General features: G+C 42.6%; 1 protein-coding gene across 12 annotated transcripts in view; it reads right to left on the bottom strand.

Moving 5' to 3' along the window:
• UNC5D (unc-5 netrin receptor D) overlaps positions 1 to 18,371 on the bottom strand; it is a 556,683-nt gene that overhangs the window by 15,256 nt on the left and 523,056 nt on the right. For all 12 annotated transcript variants that reach the window (XM_032329091.1, XM_032329087.1, XM_032329090.1 and 9 more), the window contains 3 exons: positions 17,876 to 18,025; positions 10,895 to 11,059; positions 3,608 to 3,786 (listed from right to left, as the gene is read on the bottom strand). In XM_032329091.1, coding sequence (XP_032184982.1) covers positions 3,608 to 3,786; positions 10,895 to 11,059; positions 17,876 to 18,025 — 494 coding nt within the window. The remainder of the gene's footprint in view (positions 1 to 3,607; positions 3,787 to 10,894; positions 11,060 to 17,875; positions 18,026 to 18,371) is intronic.

An 18,371-nucleotide genomic window follows, 5' to 3' on the forward strand; every position in this document is an offset into this window, starting at 1 on the left:
AAAGTTGCTGTCACGAGATTACGGAAAGTGAATTCTTTAACAGGAGGCCCGTGTGCTTGGTCATCATCTTTGTCTTGTGATCCCAGGGTGGATGGGCTCTCAAGCAATTGACAATGTCAAACTTTGGTATCTTAACACACATGAATGATGAGTTCCGTGCTCTATTATTTGTAACCCTAAGAGAGCCCAGCCAGTGATTTAGGATTATGCAATAGGAAGTTGTGACAAATTACATCCGAAAATCCCATTCCTCTCTATTATGTAGAGTATCTTCCCATGTAGGAGAAGACAGATTTTTGGTACAGTAATGAAAACATAAAAGGAGGGGCACCTGGGTGGCTCAGTGGGTTAAGCTGCTGCCTTCAGCTCAGGTCATGATCTCAGGGTCCTGGGATCGAGTCCCGCATCGGGCTCTCTGCTCAGCGGGGAGCCTGCTTCCTTCCCTCTCTCCCTCTCTCTCTCTCTGCCTGCCTCTCTGTCTACTGTGATCTCTCTCTGTCAAATAAATAAACAAAATCTTTAAAAAAAAATTAAAAAAATAATAATAATAATAATAAAAAAGAAAAAGAAAACATAAAAGGAGCTTGGCCATTTCTGCAAAAGGAGAATGAGTTACCGTGGTGCAAGGTGGTTTTCAGCAGTCTTTACTCTGCTTCTGTGAATATGCGGATGGCTCTTCTGTTGGAACTAGCCAGTCTGCAGAAAAGGGTCTCCTCCCCTTCCCCACACCCCAAGCTTGGATGCTGAGCTGACTGGGAAGCCTCATCTCCCAGTGTTCCTCTCACTGAAGCAACAAGATCCTATAGAAATCTTACTAAAGGAGGGGTCAGCAAACTACAGTCTATTGGGCAAATGCTGGTTGTTGCTTGTTCTTACGAAGTTTGTTAGACAAACAGGTGTAGCTGTGTTCCATGCATTTTCTCTGGATGGTTTCCATTAAAGAAACGGGGCTGAAGGTGCCCAGCAATTACCATGAATCCTATATGGCCTTAACTATTGCCATCTGGTTCTTGAACAGAAAGAAGTTAGCTGATTCTCAATATAAACCATTCTTGCTTGGTAGACGACTTTTGGAGGGTTAAGCTAGAGAATGAAGAGGGAGGCAGGACATGCCATTCACCGAAGTTGAACATGTCCACCAAGGAACATGTAAAGTTAGTAGATTACATGTATTCATGCCATCCTACTTTGCTATTAGTGAAAATTGCAAAGAGCGGCACTGATGGAAAATCAACATTTTCAGGGGGCACCCAGGTGGCTCAGTTGGTTAAGCGCCTGCCTTTGGCTCAAGTCATGATCCCAGGGTCCTGGAATCAAGCTCCATGAGTTGGGCTCCCTGATCATCAGGGATCTTGCTTCTCCCTCTGCCTACTGTTCCCCCTGCTTGTGCTCTCTCTTTGTCAAGTAAATAAATAATATCTTTTTAAAAAATGAAAATCGGGGGTGCCTGGGTGGCTCAGTTGGTTAAGCGACTGCCTTCGGCTCAGGTCATGATCCTGGAGTCCTGGGATCGAATCCCATATGGGGCTCCCTGCTCAGCAGGGCATCTGCTTCTCCCTCTGACCTCTCCCCTCTCATGCTCTCTCTCTCAAATAAATAAGGAAAATCTTAAAAAAAAAAAAAAAGAAAATCAACATTCTCTGGGCACTGTGTTAGAAACTTTGCATATAGTAGGTCATTTGTGTTTCTTATGTCAAGGAAATTTAGGCCTTCCTGGAGAAGGGGTCTTAGCGAAAGCCTGAAGCAAGCAAACAGGCACACCGAGTGTTCATGTCAGAGGACCCTGAACACTAGAGGGGCGGTCTGCTCCTGCACAACCATTTCCTGCTCATGAGAGAGCACGTGACACAAAAGGTTGTTGACTCAAGTCTCCCAGTCTGAAATGCATTTTCTCTACTGTGCAAGGGCCCCAACTTCTGCCTTTGGGGACATTTGTTTTTGTAGGTAGACCGTAAGAAGAGAATGAAATGGAATGAGGCAGGAGGAACATGTGCAGACTCATTCAGCAAATGAATGATAGCTTCTGTGGACCCACAGATATTCTGGTGCAATAATTTTCATGCAAACGGTGAACTAAAAATCATCAACTCTTAAGGTGGGAATGGATTCGGTGTTAATGCAGTTCGAATTTTATGAATTGTAATTGTAGAAAAAGAAACAGCATGTGAGCGATGTGTTCAGGCAGACTGGTATGGGTTGTAGAAGCAAGGTTCTTATGGGGCCCAATCTGCTCACCCCCTTTTTTTCTTTGTCAACCAAATTCTGTTGTCAGGGTTGGTTTCTCATTCTTGTCCCCGTGTTGATCAGAAAGTGAGCTTGATATTGTCATGGTGCTCATGGATTATAAATGAGGCATCTCCTCCCTTTGTCCGACTTGCTGGGAAATATTCAACCCAAGTTTGTTTGTTTTTTTTCCCTGTACACATAGGCTTTTGTATTCTTTCACTTTCAATATACTGCCTCTCAAGAATGTATCTATTCTTTCCGGGTTTGCCTGTCTCTGCAAATTCCCTTTCCTTTGGCAGCCATGCCTCCTTCCTTGATTTGCCTCTCGGAGCCTGACTGCTTTCTAGTTGGGTCCTTCATTCTTGGATTCCAGATCCCTTTCGAAACCGGGAGTGGCACTCTATCCTTTCCTGGCAGACACCCACCTCCCTTTCAGAGAAGAAAGAGTCAGGTAGATGTCTGTGGAAATCAAGGACACAAAATGGAAATGACAGAGTGAGCCAAACAGTGAGAAAATAAGGCTTTGCCTCAAAAGAAAAAAAAAAAATAAAGTAAAAAAGAGAACCAGAGGAAAAGGGAAGTAAAAACGTTCTGGCAAAAGTTGCTCTCCTTTCCATTCATTCTGGGACCTGAGGGGAGGTGGGGGTGGGGGAAGAGAGGCTTTGCTTGCCACTGCCCTCTCCCTGCTGGTTATCCTTCCAGCCCGGCTAAAGCTGTCTGCCCATCAGTGCTGCCCTGGGTGCCATCAGTCTTGCTTCTTATCAAAAGTAATCAAGTCCATTACGAATCTCTCTTTTCTACTCTCAACTCCACTACAGTGCTAGCATTGGTAATGGTAGTCCGGTGAAGCAGCAGACTCATTCACATGCCTGGGTCACCTGCTTGTTTCATGTCCCCTGCCTTCAGAGCTGGGAATTCTCATCCTGAAATGTCTAATACCGACGTGCCCACATTTGCAGACTGAGCGTGTCCCCAGAAAGGGTTAAATAATGCCCAAGGTGGCCTGATGGCAGGGAGGAGGCTTGAGCTGCTCACTTCTTTGTTTCTATCATCACTGGCTCATGACTGTGCTGGGATCTCCCCCAAGTACCAAGATGACCTAGTCTCTATCCCCATTTGGGTGGCCCAGGTTAGCCAACCTAAAGATGCAACCAGGACCAAAGTAAGACTTTTCTATAATGTCCCCAAAGGAGAATGGGTGGAAGAAAATGCCACAGCATCCTGTTCTTATCCCTTGCCCACATGCATAGTCAGGCCTCACAAGAAATATGACCAGAAGGATTGATAAAGATATCAGGACCTAGAAACCACATGGATATACCCAATCCCTTTGTTTTTCAAAACCCTCAGGAATGTGTTCTTTCCGGTTATCTCCAATTACCTGTTGATGCTGTTTTTCTGTGCTAACATCTGCCAGTCCTTGCCTTTGGCATTGGGGGTATCGAAAGTGGCACAAATCCGCTGTCTGATGGAGTATGGGATTTTGAAGGCTTTGGGGCCGGTCTGTGCAGGGAAAGTGCTGTCCTCTTGTGCAAAGAAAGTGATGGTTTCTCTTTCACTCTACAAAGAAAGAAAGCATGGTCAGATCTAAACGGAAGCATTACCGATCAACACTTCTATTTATTTAAGAAAATCCATTAACACACACGCACAACAGGCCTGCCTGTTGTGAGGGACTCTGTAAAATACATTGACACATTCCCCTTTCTTCTAACATAATAAATAACTTCTCCAGCGGCCTCGTGAATCACGTGCTGGAGATTTACAACAGTGTATTCCACTCAGGGTTTGGAGGGGGGGGTCTGGTTCCTATACCCAGGGAAATGTCAGGTGACCATAGAATTAAACCTTTCTTTTTTCTTTTCTTTCTTTCTTCTTCTTCTTCTTTTTTTTTTATTTTTTTATTTTTTTTTTTTTGATCTCAGGGATAGATCTAGAATCAGTAGGAAGAAACCCCCAAATGACAAATTCCAGTTCAGTGTAAGGAATGACCCTGTGGTAGAGCTGACCAAAGACAAATGGGCTAAGCCATGTTGCTGGCTGGGCAGGTACCCATCAGGAAAGCCCCAAAGGAGAACTGACTGAATATTGATCATCTTTAAGTTTGTGTTGGCCTGCCCTGGTTGTGAAGTGTGTGATTCCATAGTAAATATCTTGGTCTTGTTTCAGAATGACATTGCTTTGGGCATATATGAGCCTGCCATGAGTCAGTGAGGTGGTCTAGAGCCTGTGGGGTGGTGGAAGGTTTCTGCCTGCTGCCTGCCCATCCTGCTTCTGATTTAGAGCTGTCCAACGAGGATTGGTGATTTCAGTGCCTCCTAGCAATCAGATCATCATCCCCAATGTGAGGCTATACAGATATCTGTGAGATTAAAGGGGCTGCTGACAAGCATATGTGAACCAACAGAATTTCAAAGCCTAAAAAGTATCTGATTGAATCAGTCTCCTGTGACTATGATAGGTTACTGGACACAAGGGATTCTTCATTAAGGCCTCTAATCTGATGACTATAAATTGAGATTTTCCAGGGTGGGCCTGACCTAATCAGATTACCTTTAGACGAGAGAAAAGGCATCTCTCCTGCTGGCCTAGTAGAAAGTAAACAGGAAGGTTGTGAACAGACTATGGAGAGGGGCAGGGAGCTAGAACCCGAGGGCATCCTCTAGGAATTGAGCGTGACCCTGGTCCAAGAGCCAGCAAGAAAATGGGGACTTGCAAAGAATTAGATTTGATCAACAATCTAAATAAGCTTGGAAAAGGACCCTGAGCTCTAGGTGAGAATGTTGTTTTCAGTCACAACCTTGATCTCAGCCTTGTGAGATCCTGATCAGAAAACCCAATGATGACATGTCAGGACTTTCAGCCTACAAAAAAAATATGAGACAGTAAATAGGTATTGTTTTATCCTGTTAAGTTTACAGTAATTTTTTATAGAGCAAAAAAGAAAATAGAATAGTAATAATATAAAGAGGACTTAAAACGTCAAATCTGACACGGGTTAAGGGAATAGTTAGGACTATTTAAATCCTAAGAACCTATCCTTCATGTTAGGAATGTGTCCTCTTGTGTTTTCCTTTAAGACAACATGTGCTGTTTATGAACTTTTCTGGGAGCCTGCCCTGAAGCTTTTTCCAACATTAACACCCCTTCCTATGGCAGGCACCACAGCCATGAGAGACCTTCTTGGCAAGTGGCCAGGCTCACATAGCTGTAAACCTCAGTGAGTGTTATGCCTTCAAGAATCTGTTAATTGAGGAAGCTGGCTCATGCAGAGATCTTATTAATGATAATATGTCTTGTTGTTCCATAACCATTTGACACAGTTACATTTTGAGGGCTGTGTCTTAGATACATGGTGCCTTAATTCATTATTTCCAAAAGGGTATCTCAGAAGATGTTCCAAGAAAGAGCCGATCTCTGGTCAAATACATTTGAGAAATGCTGCATATTATATCCTCTGCTTGGAAATTCAAAGTACATATTATCATATTAAATAGATTCTACTTACTGGTTTTAGTTCTACTCCCTGGAATATTATAGAACAACACTCATCAAAATTCTTCCAGTATTTCATGTTAGCATGGGGTAATAGAAAAGAAATCATGGTTTTCAGAGGCAGAGGGAACCTTGCTTTGGGGTATAATTTTATACTTTTTAGCTCAGCGACCTTGGAGGCTCCATGACATCTGTCCAATTTCCTAATCAGTCTTTTGGCATTTTTTTTTTTTTATAGACGCCATAAAGGTTATGAAATGTGGTGAGAATTATCCAGGTAGTTTGTAACATGGCTGAAACCAGAAGTCTGACTTCCTAACACCTGTACCAAGATTCATTTCTCTATGCCACCCTACTGCCAGATAGGCAGGTGATTAAGAAAAATGCTGAGCATTATTAGATTTATGCTTCAGGAATTAAAAGCAGGAAGGGCTTCCTGGAGGAGGCATTTTGGTGGGCTTCGAAGGATGGTGGTCCAAAAGCTATTGACTGAATAGAAACTGAGTGGGTCACTAGTGATTCTTTGCAAAATGAACAATTCTTATTCTGATATGTTAGATGGTTATAAAATGAACCAACTCAGGCTTCTTGATGTATGAAACAGGTTACGAGAAACAACATTTTTAATCATGGCTCATGAAATTTCTCCTAGCCTTTAAACAATGTAAATCGAAAACAGTTTCCTTCAATTTCCTGACTTAAGGCAGGAGGTTGGACTTTAAAAGAAGGTAGAAACCGAAGAGAGGAAAATAAGGAATTCTGTGCAAGATAACATGGGAGTTGTCATTATAAACTGGCATCCAAAGGGCGTTCACATGTGAAAAGGTGGCTTGCAAGTGAAACTTAGAACACTGAAAGTATCCCTGATGGGTGACTGCATAGACAGGGCTGGCTTGTGCAATCTCTTACAGCATCTTTGAGTGGACCAAGCTCACCAGGCTCTGCCTTTACTGTTGGCAGGAGAGAGACCACCCCAGATCCACAGTGTTCAGGACAGAAGTGGTAGGATTCCAAAGTGAATAAAGTATTGTAGGAGACTGACTCTTAAGTATTTTTTCTATTTTTGACACTAATAAGTGGGCCCCCATTTCCCTCATAAAGTTTCCCAATTCAAATATTTGCCATGCGTAAGGATGACAGTTTATGTAACATTTATGGTGCGTTCTAAAAGACAGCTGGGCCAAGTAATAAGAATCCTGTAGATACATCACATTTTCTGATTGTTTAAATTAAATATGCAGAGGAACAGCAGATTTTCATGCTCTGCACATCTGAGATAAGAAGCTGCTACTTGGCTAGCTGGGGAGTTGTAAATCAAGGAGAAATTCCAAGTATTCTATTTTTCAACAGACAAATCATCCCCCAACCTTCCACCACTTTTGGAAGAAAGATAAGAGAACTGCTTGAAGGAAAAATTGTAACATGCAAGTTTCCCATTTAAATTCTTTCTATCAAAAAAAAAAAAAAAAAGGATTTTCCAGTAATATTACATTAACAAGGGATGATGCAATAAATTACTTAGGGATTCTTCTCATCTCTTCAATATTAGTAAAATTATTTTTGATTCACTCCAATTTTTAGATTGTTGATACCGTTGCTTTTTCAGAATTATCAGTTGGTGATAATCGTTAGGTAATTCAGTGAGGTTACATTTAAAGAGAATCACCTGCTTTTACAGATAGACCCAGTAGTGGCCACTCTAAAAAAAATATTAAAAAAGTACGTTATCTTGATCACTGAAATAACTTTTAAGTGTGAGAATGACATGGATGATTGTATTTATTTGGAAAGCCATTTAGATGAGAGGCATGAAGGAATGAGAGGCATGGGAGGCTCAACATGAAGAACCAAAGGCCTTCAATGAGGATAATCACTGCACTGATTCAGCTATTTAAAATAAATATCTTATAAATACAACCACATACATTCATATCTCTTTTACCTCTCATGGTTCCATTGTTAAATGCATGAAACACACACTAAGAGATCTATGAAAGTAAGGTAGGAAGTTGGAGCTCTGAACTTAACAATACAGAGAATTTTTTTTTTTTTTTTTTTTTTGGAGTGGGAAGAGGAACAGATACTTTAAAAATTCAGATGTCTTTGGAAAGCATCAAAAGGTTTATTTCCTTATTATTTTTATTATTATCTTTAATCAATGAAATGCTATTACTAACTCATGAAAACCACCTAATGCAGGGTCTTCCAGCCTAGAGGCCATAAGGAATGACGCCCTTACGGATCTATTATGCCCAACTCACTGACTGATACAAGTTCATGTCTAGAATGTATCTTGTCTCCTTCTCAGGTAATCCCAATTTCTCAGCGCTTTACGGATCTTTACTTTTTCTGAAACTGTCTACTACAAAAACCCAAGTCATTTTTAGGGTAAGGAAGATGCTTTGTATTCACGAGACCTATCAGCAGATGTATGTTTCTCCCAGGAATGAGACAGTCCCGGAGTTGGAAAGAATGTGAGAGATCAAAAAAAATTCACTGAAGACCTCCCTTTCCAGGCAGACGGACATGTGGGAAATCTATTCTATTCTTGAAGACCTATAGAATGAATACTTATGCCAGCCTGTCCCATCCTTCTGCAGTCTTGAGAAAAGAACTTCCCAATTTTCACCTACTTTCATACTCGAAGACAGAATTTTCGATTTGTCTTAGTGCCTAAGCCCCCCAGAAAGAAGGCTTACATTATGCACAAGGCTTACATTATGCATAAGTCAGTATTGCTAAATTATACTTCCCTCCGAAAGTTGTCTAGAATGGAAATCCAGACTTTGACCTTGATGCCAGGTACCTCGGTTGGGAACTCTGACTCCCCACTATTGGTTTTATCATCTTGAGCAAGAAGGTTGACCTCTTTGAGAAAATGTTACATCATGTCAAATTGTGACAGTATAGTATTTAATCCACAGAGCTGGATGGTTACATGTTAAAGCAGCATGAAATGGTACCCAACCACAGTGGCTTTCAAAAGTTCTTAATTTTCTGCTGACAAAATAACAGATTTGCTTAAGAAATACAGTTTATTACACAGAGATAGAGATGCACTGGGCCAAATGCCAGCAGTAAGCCTTGAAGCCATTAATAAAATGATCCTTCCAGGGAGGAGGTTAGGGAGAGGGGGTGGGGTTATGGACATTGGGGAGGGTATGGGCTATGGGGAGTGCTGTGAAGTGTGTAAACCTGGCGATTCACAGACCTGTACCCCTGGGGCTAATAATACATAATATGTTTATAAAAAATTAAAAAAAAAAAAAAGATCCTTCCAGGATTGGAAGGGTTACTAGAGCTTCTAAAATGGAAGTAGTCTCATACTGGATGGTGGTAACCCGACAATGAATAAATATTATCCAGATGCTGGCCTCTTACTATCAAGAGATAACCACGGTGTCGTCTTTTTCAGGGCATTTCAAAATGATTGTAAGCTTGCAAAGCATTAGACAAGGAAATGGAGAGTAAAGGGTAAGACTCTGTTTATTAGCTCGTTTTCCTCCCCTGCACTTCCAAAATGTGTTGAAGCAAGGAGCACAGGTACCAAGCGTATCAGCTCTCTCACAGTCCTTTAACATGGATTTCCTGTAATAGCAGAAGTTGGTCCTCACTATTGGAGTGCCTTAAAAAATAAAAACCCTTTAAGCCTCGAATTGTTGCGTTGATCTGTGATCAGACATTTAGGGCAGTTTGCATCAGAGGTTATCTTTCCGTCCTGCCCTTTCATGCTTTTCTGGACACCAGAAGGAAAATCGGCTTGGATTTTCCCTTTGTGTTTATTTGAAAACTTTCCTGCAATTTTTTTTATTTTACTTTGAAATGTACTGTGTTAAATATGCCACAACTGTTCAAGAAAGAGACTCTCAAAATATCCTACGTTTCTGGATCTACCTTTCCCATCAAAACTACTTTACCACACAATGTTAATTGGCGATAATGAATGCAAATGCTGCGCAAACATGTCAGTTAAGACAGCTATCAGTTTTGAGGCACAATCCTTTGGAAAGCCATCCGCATTTCAGAAAAACTATTTGGGAGAATTAGCAATGCTCACTTTGCATAAACAATGAATTGAAATGAGAATGAATTGAAGTGATAATGCTATGAAGCTAAAGGTTTAAAAAAAAATAAATTGAGTGGTATGTATATACCATTTGTTAAGCCTTCTGCCAAACCTGAATGAATAAATACATATTATTTATATATTTGTACATAAATATGTATGTGTGCCTGTACACACGCATGCATATATATATATATATATTCATATTCATATTCTACTGATGAGCAATAAGATGCGTTTTTCTACACTGCCCAGGGATTACGTTGGAATTCCTCAACAAAAGCATCACATGCTTCCCCTCAGCTACTCCAGCCCTCTACTCTCAAATAACTATTCAAGAGGGACTGCCATCATCTCCTCTCTAAGCCAAGTTCACAGCCATGAAGCCATTCAGTGGTTTAGGGCAAATCGGAGCCGTGGCGGAAATCAGGTGTCTTTTTGCAAAAGTGAATTCTCTTATTCCCATTCTAACTCTGCTCTTCAGTAGTGATATGCCCTTGGACAGTGTCCTCTCCCTCTCTGCACTTGTATTTCCTTACTTTGTAGTATGAGACTTACATCTACTCTGTCGTACATGAGTGCATCGATGAATCTAGATTCAGGGGGAGATGGGGCTATGCAGAACCCTGAATCTGGAGGCTAGGAGACCTTGTAAGACCATAGGGAACCCGGGTCCTGAAGACGAGTACCGGAGAACTGATTAGAGCCACGAGACAAACAGCCCCATGGTGACCTTACGCCTGCCTCTTCATGGTACATGTCTCAGATGTACCATCAGCCACCAAAGAATCTCAGAAGATATTCCAAACCTACTACCGACTGTTAGATTGCTTGCAGTTTTGTATATAAAAAGCCTTCTACTAGTTCTTTCCCCTAAGAGCTCTCCACAGAGCCTAAGCTCTGATGGGTTGAGTTTCTCTGTCCAACAAGAAGCTCAGTTCAACTGTCAGCCCGGGAAGTGTTTATTTGCCCTTATGGGTAGCGAGGATTAAGACTGGGTGCATTCCGAAGCTCTTTTGTACCCTGTGTAGCACGACTGAAATAGGTACATTGACATTAGTGTCCTGTCAAAATGGCGTCAAATGGTCCTGCCAACCAAGGACTCACCTCCAGGATGGATGTCTGCACTTGGAGGATCTGTTCATGGCCTTTGAGCTGCCGGATGCAGATTTTGCAGGACAGCTGGGTGGTGGTGGGCGTGTAGCGCTCCAGGGAGAAGGCACAGTGCAGGGGCTGCCTGTTACTGCACCACACGCGGGAGAATGGGACTTCCTGCAGGGAAACGGGGGACAGAAGGGGGCTGTGGTGTGCAGAGCCCGGCTGAGAGGAGTGGCCGCTAGGAGAGACTTAATGGCAATAATTATGATGATGATGACAACGACTGCAGCAGAGAAAATTGCCCAAGCGACTTTGGTGGAATTATTGTAGAAATAATGTTCCAGCATATGCCAAGCAGCACAGAAAGTAATTAATGTCAATTCCAATTGATAACATTTGAATTCCAAAACCACAGTGCCAGAACTTAGATTTCACTTGGTGACACACACAATTAGCATACTATCAAAAATTCACCCTCATGTTTTCCCATGGAAAAAAAATGTTTTTTAGAAGACTCCGCCAGGCTATCCTTCTTCTTAAGCCTGGGATAGGATGGTATCTTTTCCCTTAAGTGAAAATTATGCTAAAGAACTGACCAGAACATATCCCAACACCACACAAACTCATACGGAATTGTATAAACAGAACACGATATTGCTAATGTATCCAACATAAAAATTATACTTACTGCCGATCTCTCTCTCTCACACATACACACAGGCATGCACACACCCTCCAGAAAGAGACACAAACAAACTAGGCTCCCCAGAACAGTCCTGTTTGCCAGCTCCTCATTCACTCAGTTCATCTGTTCAGCAATTATGTGCACGGTGCCTGCTAATGACCAGACGCTGTACAAGATGAACAATAAGGAACAGGAAACTAGGTTCCGTCTCTACCGTCACAGGACTTACAGACAGTTGAGTGGCAAAACCAATTTTTACTAAACGAGGGGGGAAATAATAAACTCTATATACATCAGCCTTTTTCGCCATTACTAGTCAGTGCCTGCCACTGAGCAGACCATGCTCAGGCATGTGGCTTTACAATAGAGGTCACTCACCGATACTCTTTCATCTACTAAAAAGTCTCTCCTTCCTACTCGAATGAAGCTGAGATTCTTGGCAATGACCATGTATGACCAGCCTCTCGTAAGGTTCATCCTCACCTTTTTCTCATCTCATTAATGTGCTCTTTTTTACCTGTAACTATAAATACCATTTTCTCCAATATTCACACTGGCAGGTGGCAGAAAATGCATCAGGTTTGGAGGTTTGATACTCTGAAGTGTGACTGGTGATAAAGCCATCATGTGTTATGAGATTGGCGGCCATGATTAAAATTCAGTCTCCTCACTTGGAGGAACTAGGGGTAATCTAGTTCTTCCTGAGCTCTAATGGGCACATCGTTTTTTCTTAGTTTAGTTTTCTCTGTGGATTTTGGATGCTCCTGAGGGCGAGGGGTGGGGAGGGTGACCAGCAAGGAGGGATGGACTCTGACTGTTGTCCACTTGAAGAGAGGCGGGCTAGCTGAGGGAGTCTGAGAGAAGAAACTCTCGCCCTAACTCCTACCTCACATCTCAGTAAGGAGTATAGGCATTGTGGTCTTGTTTCATTCATTCCTAATCCTAAACCGAGGGAAAGACAGTGGAATTTTCATTTCAAGAAGCAGAGAGAAGTGAGGTGGATTGGTGAGGTCCCCCGGCAATCTCTGGAGGAGGTCACTTTCCCGGTCACATCAAAAATGACTTTTCACCTGCACCAAATTCTACACCGGATAAATAATAATATATATTTACAAGTTCTGACATCTCTTCTTCTTCTTCAACCTGACTCTTATTGTCTTCCTCCCCCTAAGGCTCTTCCATTTTACAAGCCGTGGGTAACCCTTACTTCATGATCTCAGGCTCCAGCACTTCTCTCTTTGCTTGCTGAACTCATCCCATCTGCTCACAGACGCCCAACTGCCACCTCTCTGTGGAGAACTCCCAGTGGCTACATCGCTGGAGTTTATCTCATTATTATCAATCACTGACATTATACCCCTAATCACTACAAATCATTTTATTTGGCCTTTACTTTCTCCGAGAACTCTACCTTTTCAAAACTGATTATCACCATTCACTATCTTGTCCTTCTCTAATTTTCCCATCGCCATTAATGATCCTCCTCTCTCCTCATTAGAGCTAACTGTAGTGACCTACTCCCCAGTCTCCTGCCCGCAGTTTCTACAATACTGAGCTAATGAGGGGGTTAGGGCTTGACCGGAGAGGGAAACAGGACGCAGTTGATTGGTGTTCGTCAGGAAATAGCATCGTGATGTGTCTTTTACCTCTAATCATGAGTGGGGGGACACTGATGTGACCAGATTGCTGGGCACTGTGCTCTCATTCCCAGAATCCTTTGCGATGGGGGCCCAGTATGGCCCCCTGAGTCTCCTGCCTTGTGGTTCCATCATTTGTTGTCCCCTCTTCATTTTACTTTAAAAAAAAAAGATTTAATTAATTTATTTATTTGACAGAAAGAGAGATCTCAAGTAGGCAGAGAGGCAGGCGGAGGCGGGGGAAGCAGGCTCCCTGCTGAGCAGGGAGCCTGATGTGGGGCTCAATCCCAGGACCCTGGCACCATGACCTGAGGCAAAGGCAGAGGCTTAACCCTCTGAGCCACCCAGGTGCCCCCCCATCTTTATTTTAATAGCCCTCAAATGAACTCTCCTTCAAACTAGTACATTTTTTTTTTAATACTTCCTTTGCACCACCCCCTTCCATGAAAGAAACTGTAACATAGGGCTCAGTGGTTAACTGAGAAAGCTAAACGAGCACCTGGGTGGCTCGGTTGGTTACGTGTCCGACTCTCGATTTTGGTTCAGGTCCTGAGCTCAGGGTTGTGAGATCAAGCCCTCTGTTAGGCTCCATGCTGGGTGTGAAGCCTGCTTAAGATTCTCTCTCTCCCCCCCTTCCTCCCCCACCTCTTAAAAAAAAAAAAAGAAAGAAAAGAAAGAAAGAAAATTAAGGTTTTTGTGTTTTTAAATGGAAATTTGAGTCTTTACAGTATAACGTAAGTTCTTGGATGAGGGCCAGGCAGAGCTGAATTTAAGATCCTGCTCTTAAACTGCCCTCCTTGTTGTGTGGTAGATCTGAACTCTTGATAATGTTTCCTAACCTAAAACAAAACGAAATAAAACAATGATACTGGCCATTTATTGAAAAGTATCTTCTCTGGTATAATTTGCTACATTTCTCCAGAGAATGATGGCAGAAAGGTAAGAGAGTAATGCCCACTGCAGAGACTGTCTTCCCTTGTGGGAAGCCAAGAGAATCAGCACACACTCCTCTCTTCCCTCTTTACATCCCACTGCACACAATCAAAACATTTTAAAAATCTGATTTTAAGACTGTCTCGAAAGAATATTTCTTTTTATTGTTGGCTTGAGTAGCAGTTGCCAATAGAGCTCCACAAAACATTGAAAAGTAACGGAATTAGAAGCATCGTGATTAGTGTGTTGTCAGGGCAATCATTTTTGCTTTCGTTTATTAAAACAAACAAACAAAACGATCATGGGCACCTGGGTGGCTCAGTAGGTTAAGCAACTGTCTTCCGCTCAGGTCATGATCCTGGAGTCCCAGGATCGAGTCCCATATCAGGCTCCCTGCTCGCTGGGGGGTCTGCTTCTCCCTCTGACCTCTTCCCTTCAAGCTCACTCTCTCTCAAATAAAATAAATAAATAAATAAATCTTAAAACAAAACCAAAAACTATCAAGATTCTCACCGAGTGAGAGAAATGTTGCAGCAAGTTATATTTTGGCCATTAACAAAACCAAAAACTATCAAGATTCTCAGTGAGTGAGAGAAATGTTGCAGCAAGTTATACACTATAAAGTGTCGCAAAGTTACTGGTGTTTAAAGCATTCTGGAAATGTTTTCATTTTGATTCCCATTATAATTAGGTTCCTGGCAGATGGAGAGAATGTAAATCACATCCTAGCAGGAGACAGACACTGGGTTCCCCAAGACACAAAGTATGCTGAAAAGACAGCTGCTTTTATCTTTGGGAGGGGACAGCCCGACTTTCTGTTTTGTAGGATTTAAAGAATAATATTGTACTGTGTACTGTCTCTTCCAGCTTCTCCACCCCACAGTCAGCAAGAAACAGCAGAACATACGATTCAGGAGCACCCAGGTCCCAGGAACCGATGGAAAGCAGAATTAGTTACCTCCTAGACGAGGTCTACTAAGTCTGTGGAGAGCATCTCTAACTGGCCCAAGTCTGAAAAAGCCTGAGAAAAAGAGAAGGAATACTTGGGTATTTTTTGGCCCTGGGGTTGGCGGTGGGGACTAGCAGTGTGGTTTGTAGTGTGGCATTTCGTCAGCTGTAATCCTCCTGGACCTAACCCAACAAGATTTCAAAGCCAGCTGGTGTGCCTATACACAGAGTTTCCACACGTAGCTCTGGATCCAACCTTGAATTCGTACGATTCTAAAAACATGCCTCGTGCAGTTCGGTTGGGGTCTGCTAGGGCAAATATTCTGTGCAGTGGGTCTCTCCTACGCCTGAAAGTTCTTAGTGAATTCCACAGAAGAAAGGCAGGGTTCTGAGGAGAATAGGCTTTGAATTCCAACAGGAATATGTTGCTTCTCAGATTCCTGATGTGAAGCTAGAGAGAGGAGGAGAGAGGAAGGCCAGTGGTCTTCCAAGTGCCGAGCTGGGAGATGACGGAAGATGACAGCGAGATTTACCAGCTGAAGGAGAGCCCTAGACATGATGTCAGGAAGAGTGAGACTTTCTGTCCCTGCAGTAGCTCTCGGTTAGTTCCCATCCACTAAGCCCTAATGAAAAGCCATTCTCTGTTACCCACGCCGAGTTGATCAGTGCACATCATGCTCGACATGAGGTTCAAGCAGGATGAACACAAACCCTCCCCAAACCGCTTCCATCCGATGCCTGGAACAAGCACAGCAGGGCCATTAAGAGCAGCACAATATGCATTCATACAAAGGAGGGGATTTCAGTGATGACAAGGGCGAGACAATTGGCGGCAAGGAGGGTGGTGGCGGCGGGGAGGAGGAACAGAGCAGAAAGCCACTTATGGGTAAGAAAAATGAAGTGGAAACGCAACTCAGTGGCAAACCTCCTGGTGCAGAGAAAATTAAATTATTTCTCAGCCTTCCAAGACTCTTTCAAATTATGCTCAATTACAGAAGGCAAATATTTATCCACGTTCACAACGTCCATGCAATCCAACCCATCCCGGGAGTAAAGCTTGTTGGATTTCCATGTAAGCCAATGCCCTTTGGCTTTGGCTGGCCGTGTTGCCTGCTCTGAGGTCCACACATTATTAGCCCCTGACGCCTTTCCTGCCTGGGACTCTCCTTGGAATTCCTGGTGCTGGAATTATTATTTAAAAGCCAGTGCAAGGTTATGGTCCTTTCATCTGATTTTTTTTTTTTTTTTATCTCTAAACATTAAACTTAATAGATACTTTGGATGGAGGCACTTGCATTAGATCCAGTGGAACAATGCCTTTAAGCCTATAAAGATTAATACACAGGAATTTACATGACTATCAGGACCTGTTTTAACAATGCCCTGAAGTTCAATTTGGACTAGAAACTCTGAATCCTGCTTTCCTGGACACAGAGACATCTAGGTCTTAGAACATCATAAACAATCCATTTATTCATAGAAAACTTCTCACCATACGGAAATACGCTGAATGTGTCAAAAAAAAAAAATGGTTTAGAGCCATGAGAGATGCTTTTGTTGCTCTGAATGCCCTCAAAGTGTACACAGAGGGGCAGTTCCCAAGGTAACGAGAAGTCTGAAAAGTAAACAGGAAACTATAACCTTGTCCAATCTGAAAATCATGAATTTTCGAAGGTAAAAGGGCTGGTGGTTCAACTTTTGTTTTTTTTTTTTTCTTTTTTCTAACTCTCATGGCACAGGCAAGGTTTTTCTCTCTGTGATTTGCCTCGTTCCCATTCTGACAAGCTGGTTTACCTTGTGCAAGTTTTTGGTTTTTGTTTTTAATAAATGCCACAAGGATGGAAAGGCTAAAATCCCATAGGGCTCTGCAGTTTATGACAGACACAAAGGCATCTGAAAGCCTCCCGTGATTCTGGATCAATCTGAGCCCACCAGAAGCTTTTCCAAAGTTAAGGACCTCCTGTCACTTGGAGCACAGTGACTTTGGTTTAGGAAACGACTGTAGACCAGTTAGCTGCTTACGATGATGGCACTCATCACGGCGAATTTCCGTAGCATTTGGTGGCAGGGTCACACGTCGATAAGAGAACTTTCTATGCTAAGCAACTACTCAAATCCCCTAAAAGGCATCTGGGGAGACTCTAAGTCATTTTGCAATGTTTTAAAAATTCTCTGATACAGAGATAGGTGAATACAGAAATATCTTTATAGGCTTGTAAAAGGATTCTAAGAGGCATGATCCTTTCTTTGGCTCTCCACTTATAATTTCCTCTTTCCATCATACACAACTCATTTGGTGGCAAACACTTCGTATATTCAGGATGAAACTTCTTGCGCCCACCCCACCAGCCAGAGCTCCCCGGAACTCAAAATCGCCACCCCCGGAAGGACTGACAGCCAGATCATTCACAGCTGACAATGATTAAAACCATGTCTTGTAACAAACTGGTTTTAATAAAAACAAACGACAAACCAACTTCGTTCGAAGTTGCTAAAGGACTATCTTCCACCTACACTGAGCAAGAGTTTAAGTGGGAGAGAGGAGAAACTTCACATTACCGGACCTCAAGCACCTCTTCCTCCCCGACCTGCTCAAAACCTGTGAGTTGATGACAACATGATTCATTTCCTGTGTACCGTCCAAACTGCTACATTTCTGTGACACTTTGAGACTAAATCCATACTTCTCAAGGAGAATGTAAGTCAAAAGCACCCTCCCCAGGGTTTAGTGACACGCTTCCTGGTTAAAGCAAAGCTATTTCTGGTAGCAGCCCGTTTGGCCAATACCTGGCATGCGGTGAATGGTTTAATTCTCCAGAGGAATGGGGGGATATCAAGGACCGAGATCTGAAGACTGAAGGTGTTCCCCTTGAAATGCAGCAACTTTGGCTCTTCCAGTAGCTGTCCACCTTGGTGTCTTTCATCTGAAACCACTTCCTACAGGGCAGGAAAGAGTAAAGAGGCACAACAATGAAGTAGCCAATTTCTGCCACATTTCTCTCCTATCCACACTCTCCCAGACACAGACAAACAGCAGAACAGACCCTAGCTTCTTTGCTACCCCCATATCCTTGCAAGGTCAGGACTGGGGACTCAAAGCTGCTGACTAATAAACTGGGCAGAAAGAAACAATTGTTCTTCATTATTTGCTAAACACACCAGGCCCTTCTTTAAAACTAAAAGACCTCCCCGGCCCCAAGCGAAATGTTAACACTGTTGAGTTTCCACAAGTGTGTGAATTTCATCTGCTATAACCATAACCACGGAATGTATACAGAACTTT

This window comes from Mustela erminea, chromosome 21, assembly GCF_009829155.1.
Source record: "Mustela erminea isolate mMusErm1 chromosome 21, mMusErm1.Pri, whole genome shotgun sequence".
NCBI classification, from domain to species: domain Eukaryota; kingdom Metazoa; phylum Chordata; class Mammalia; order Carnivora; family Mustelidae; genus Mustela; species Mustela erminea.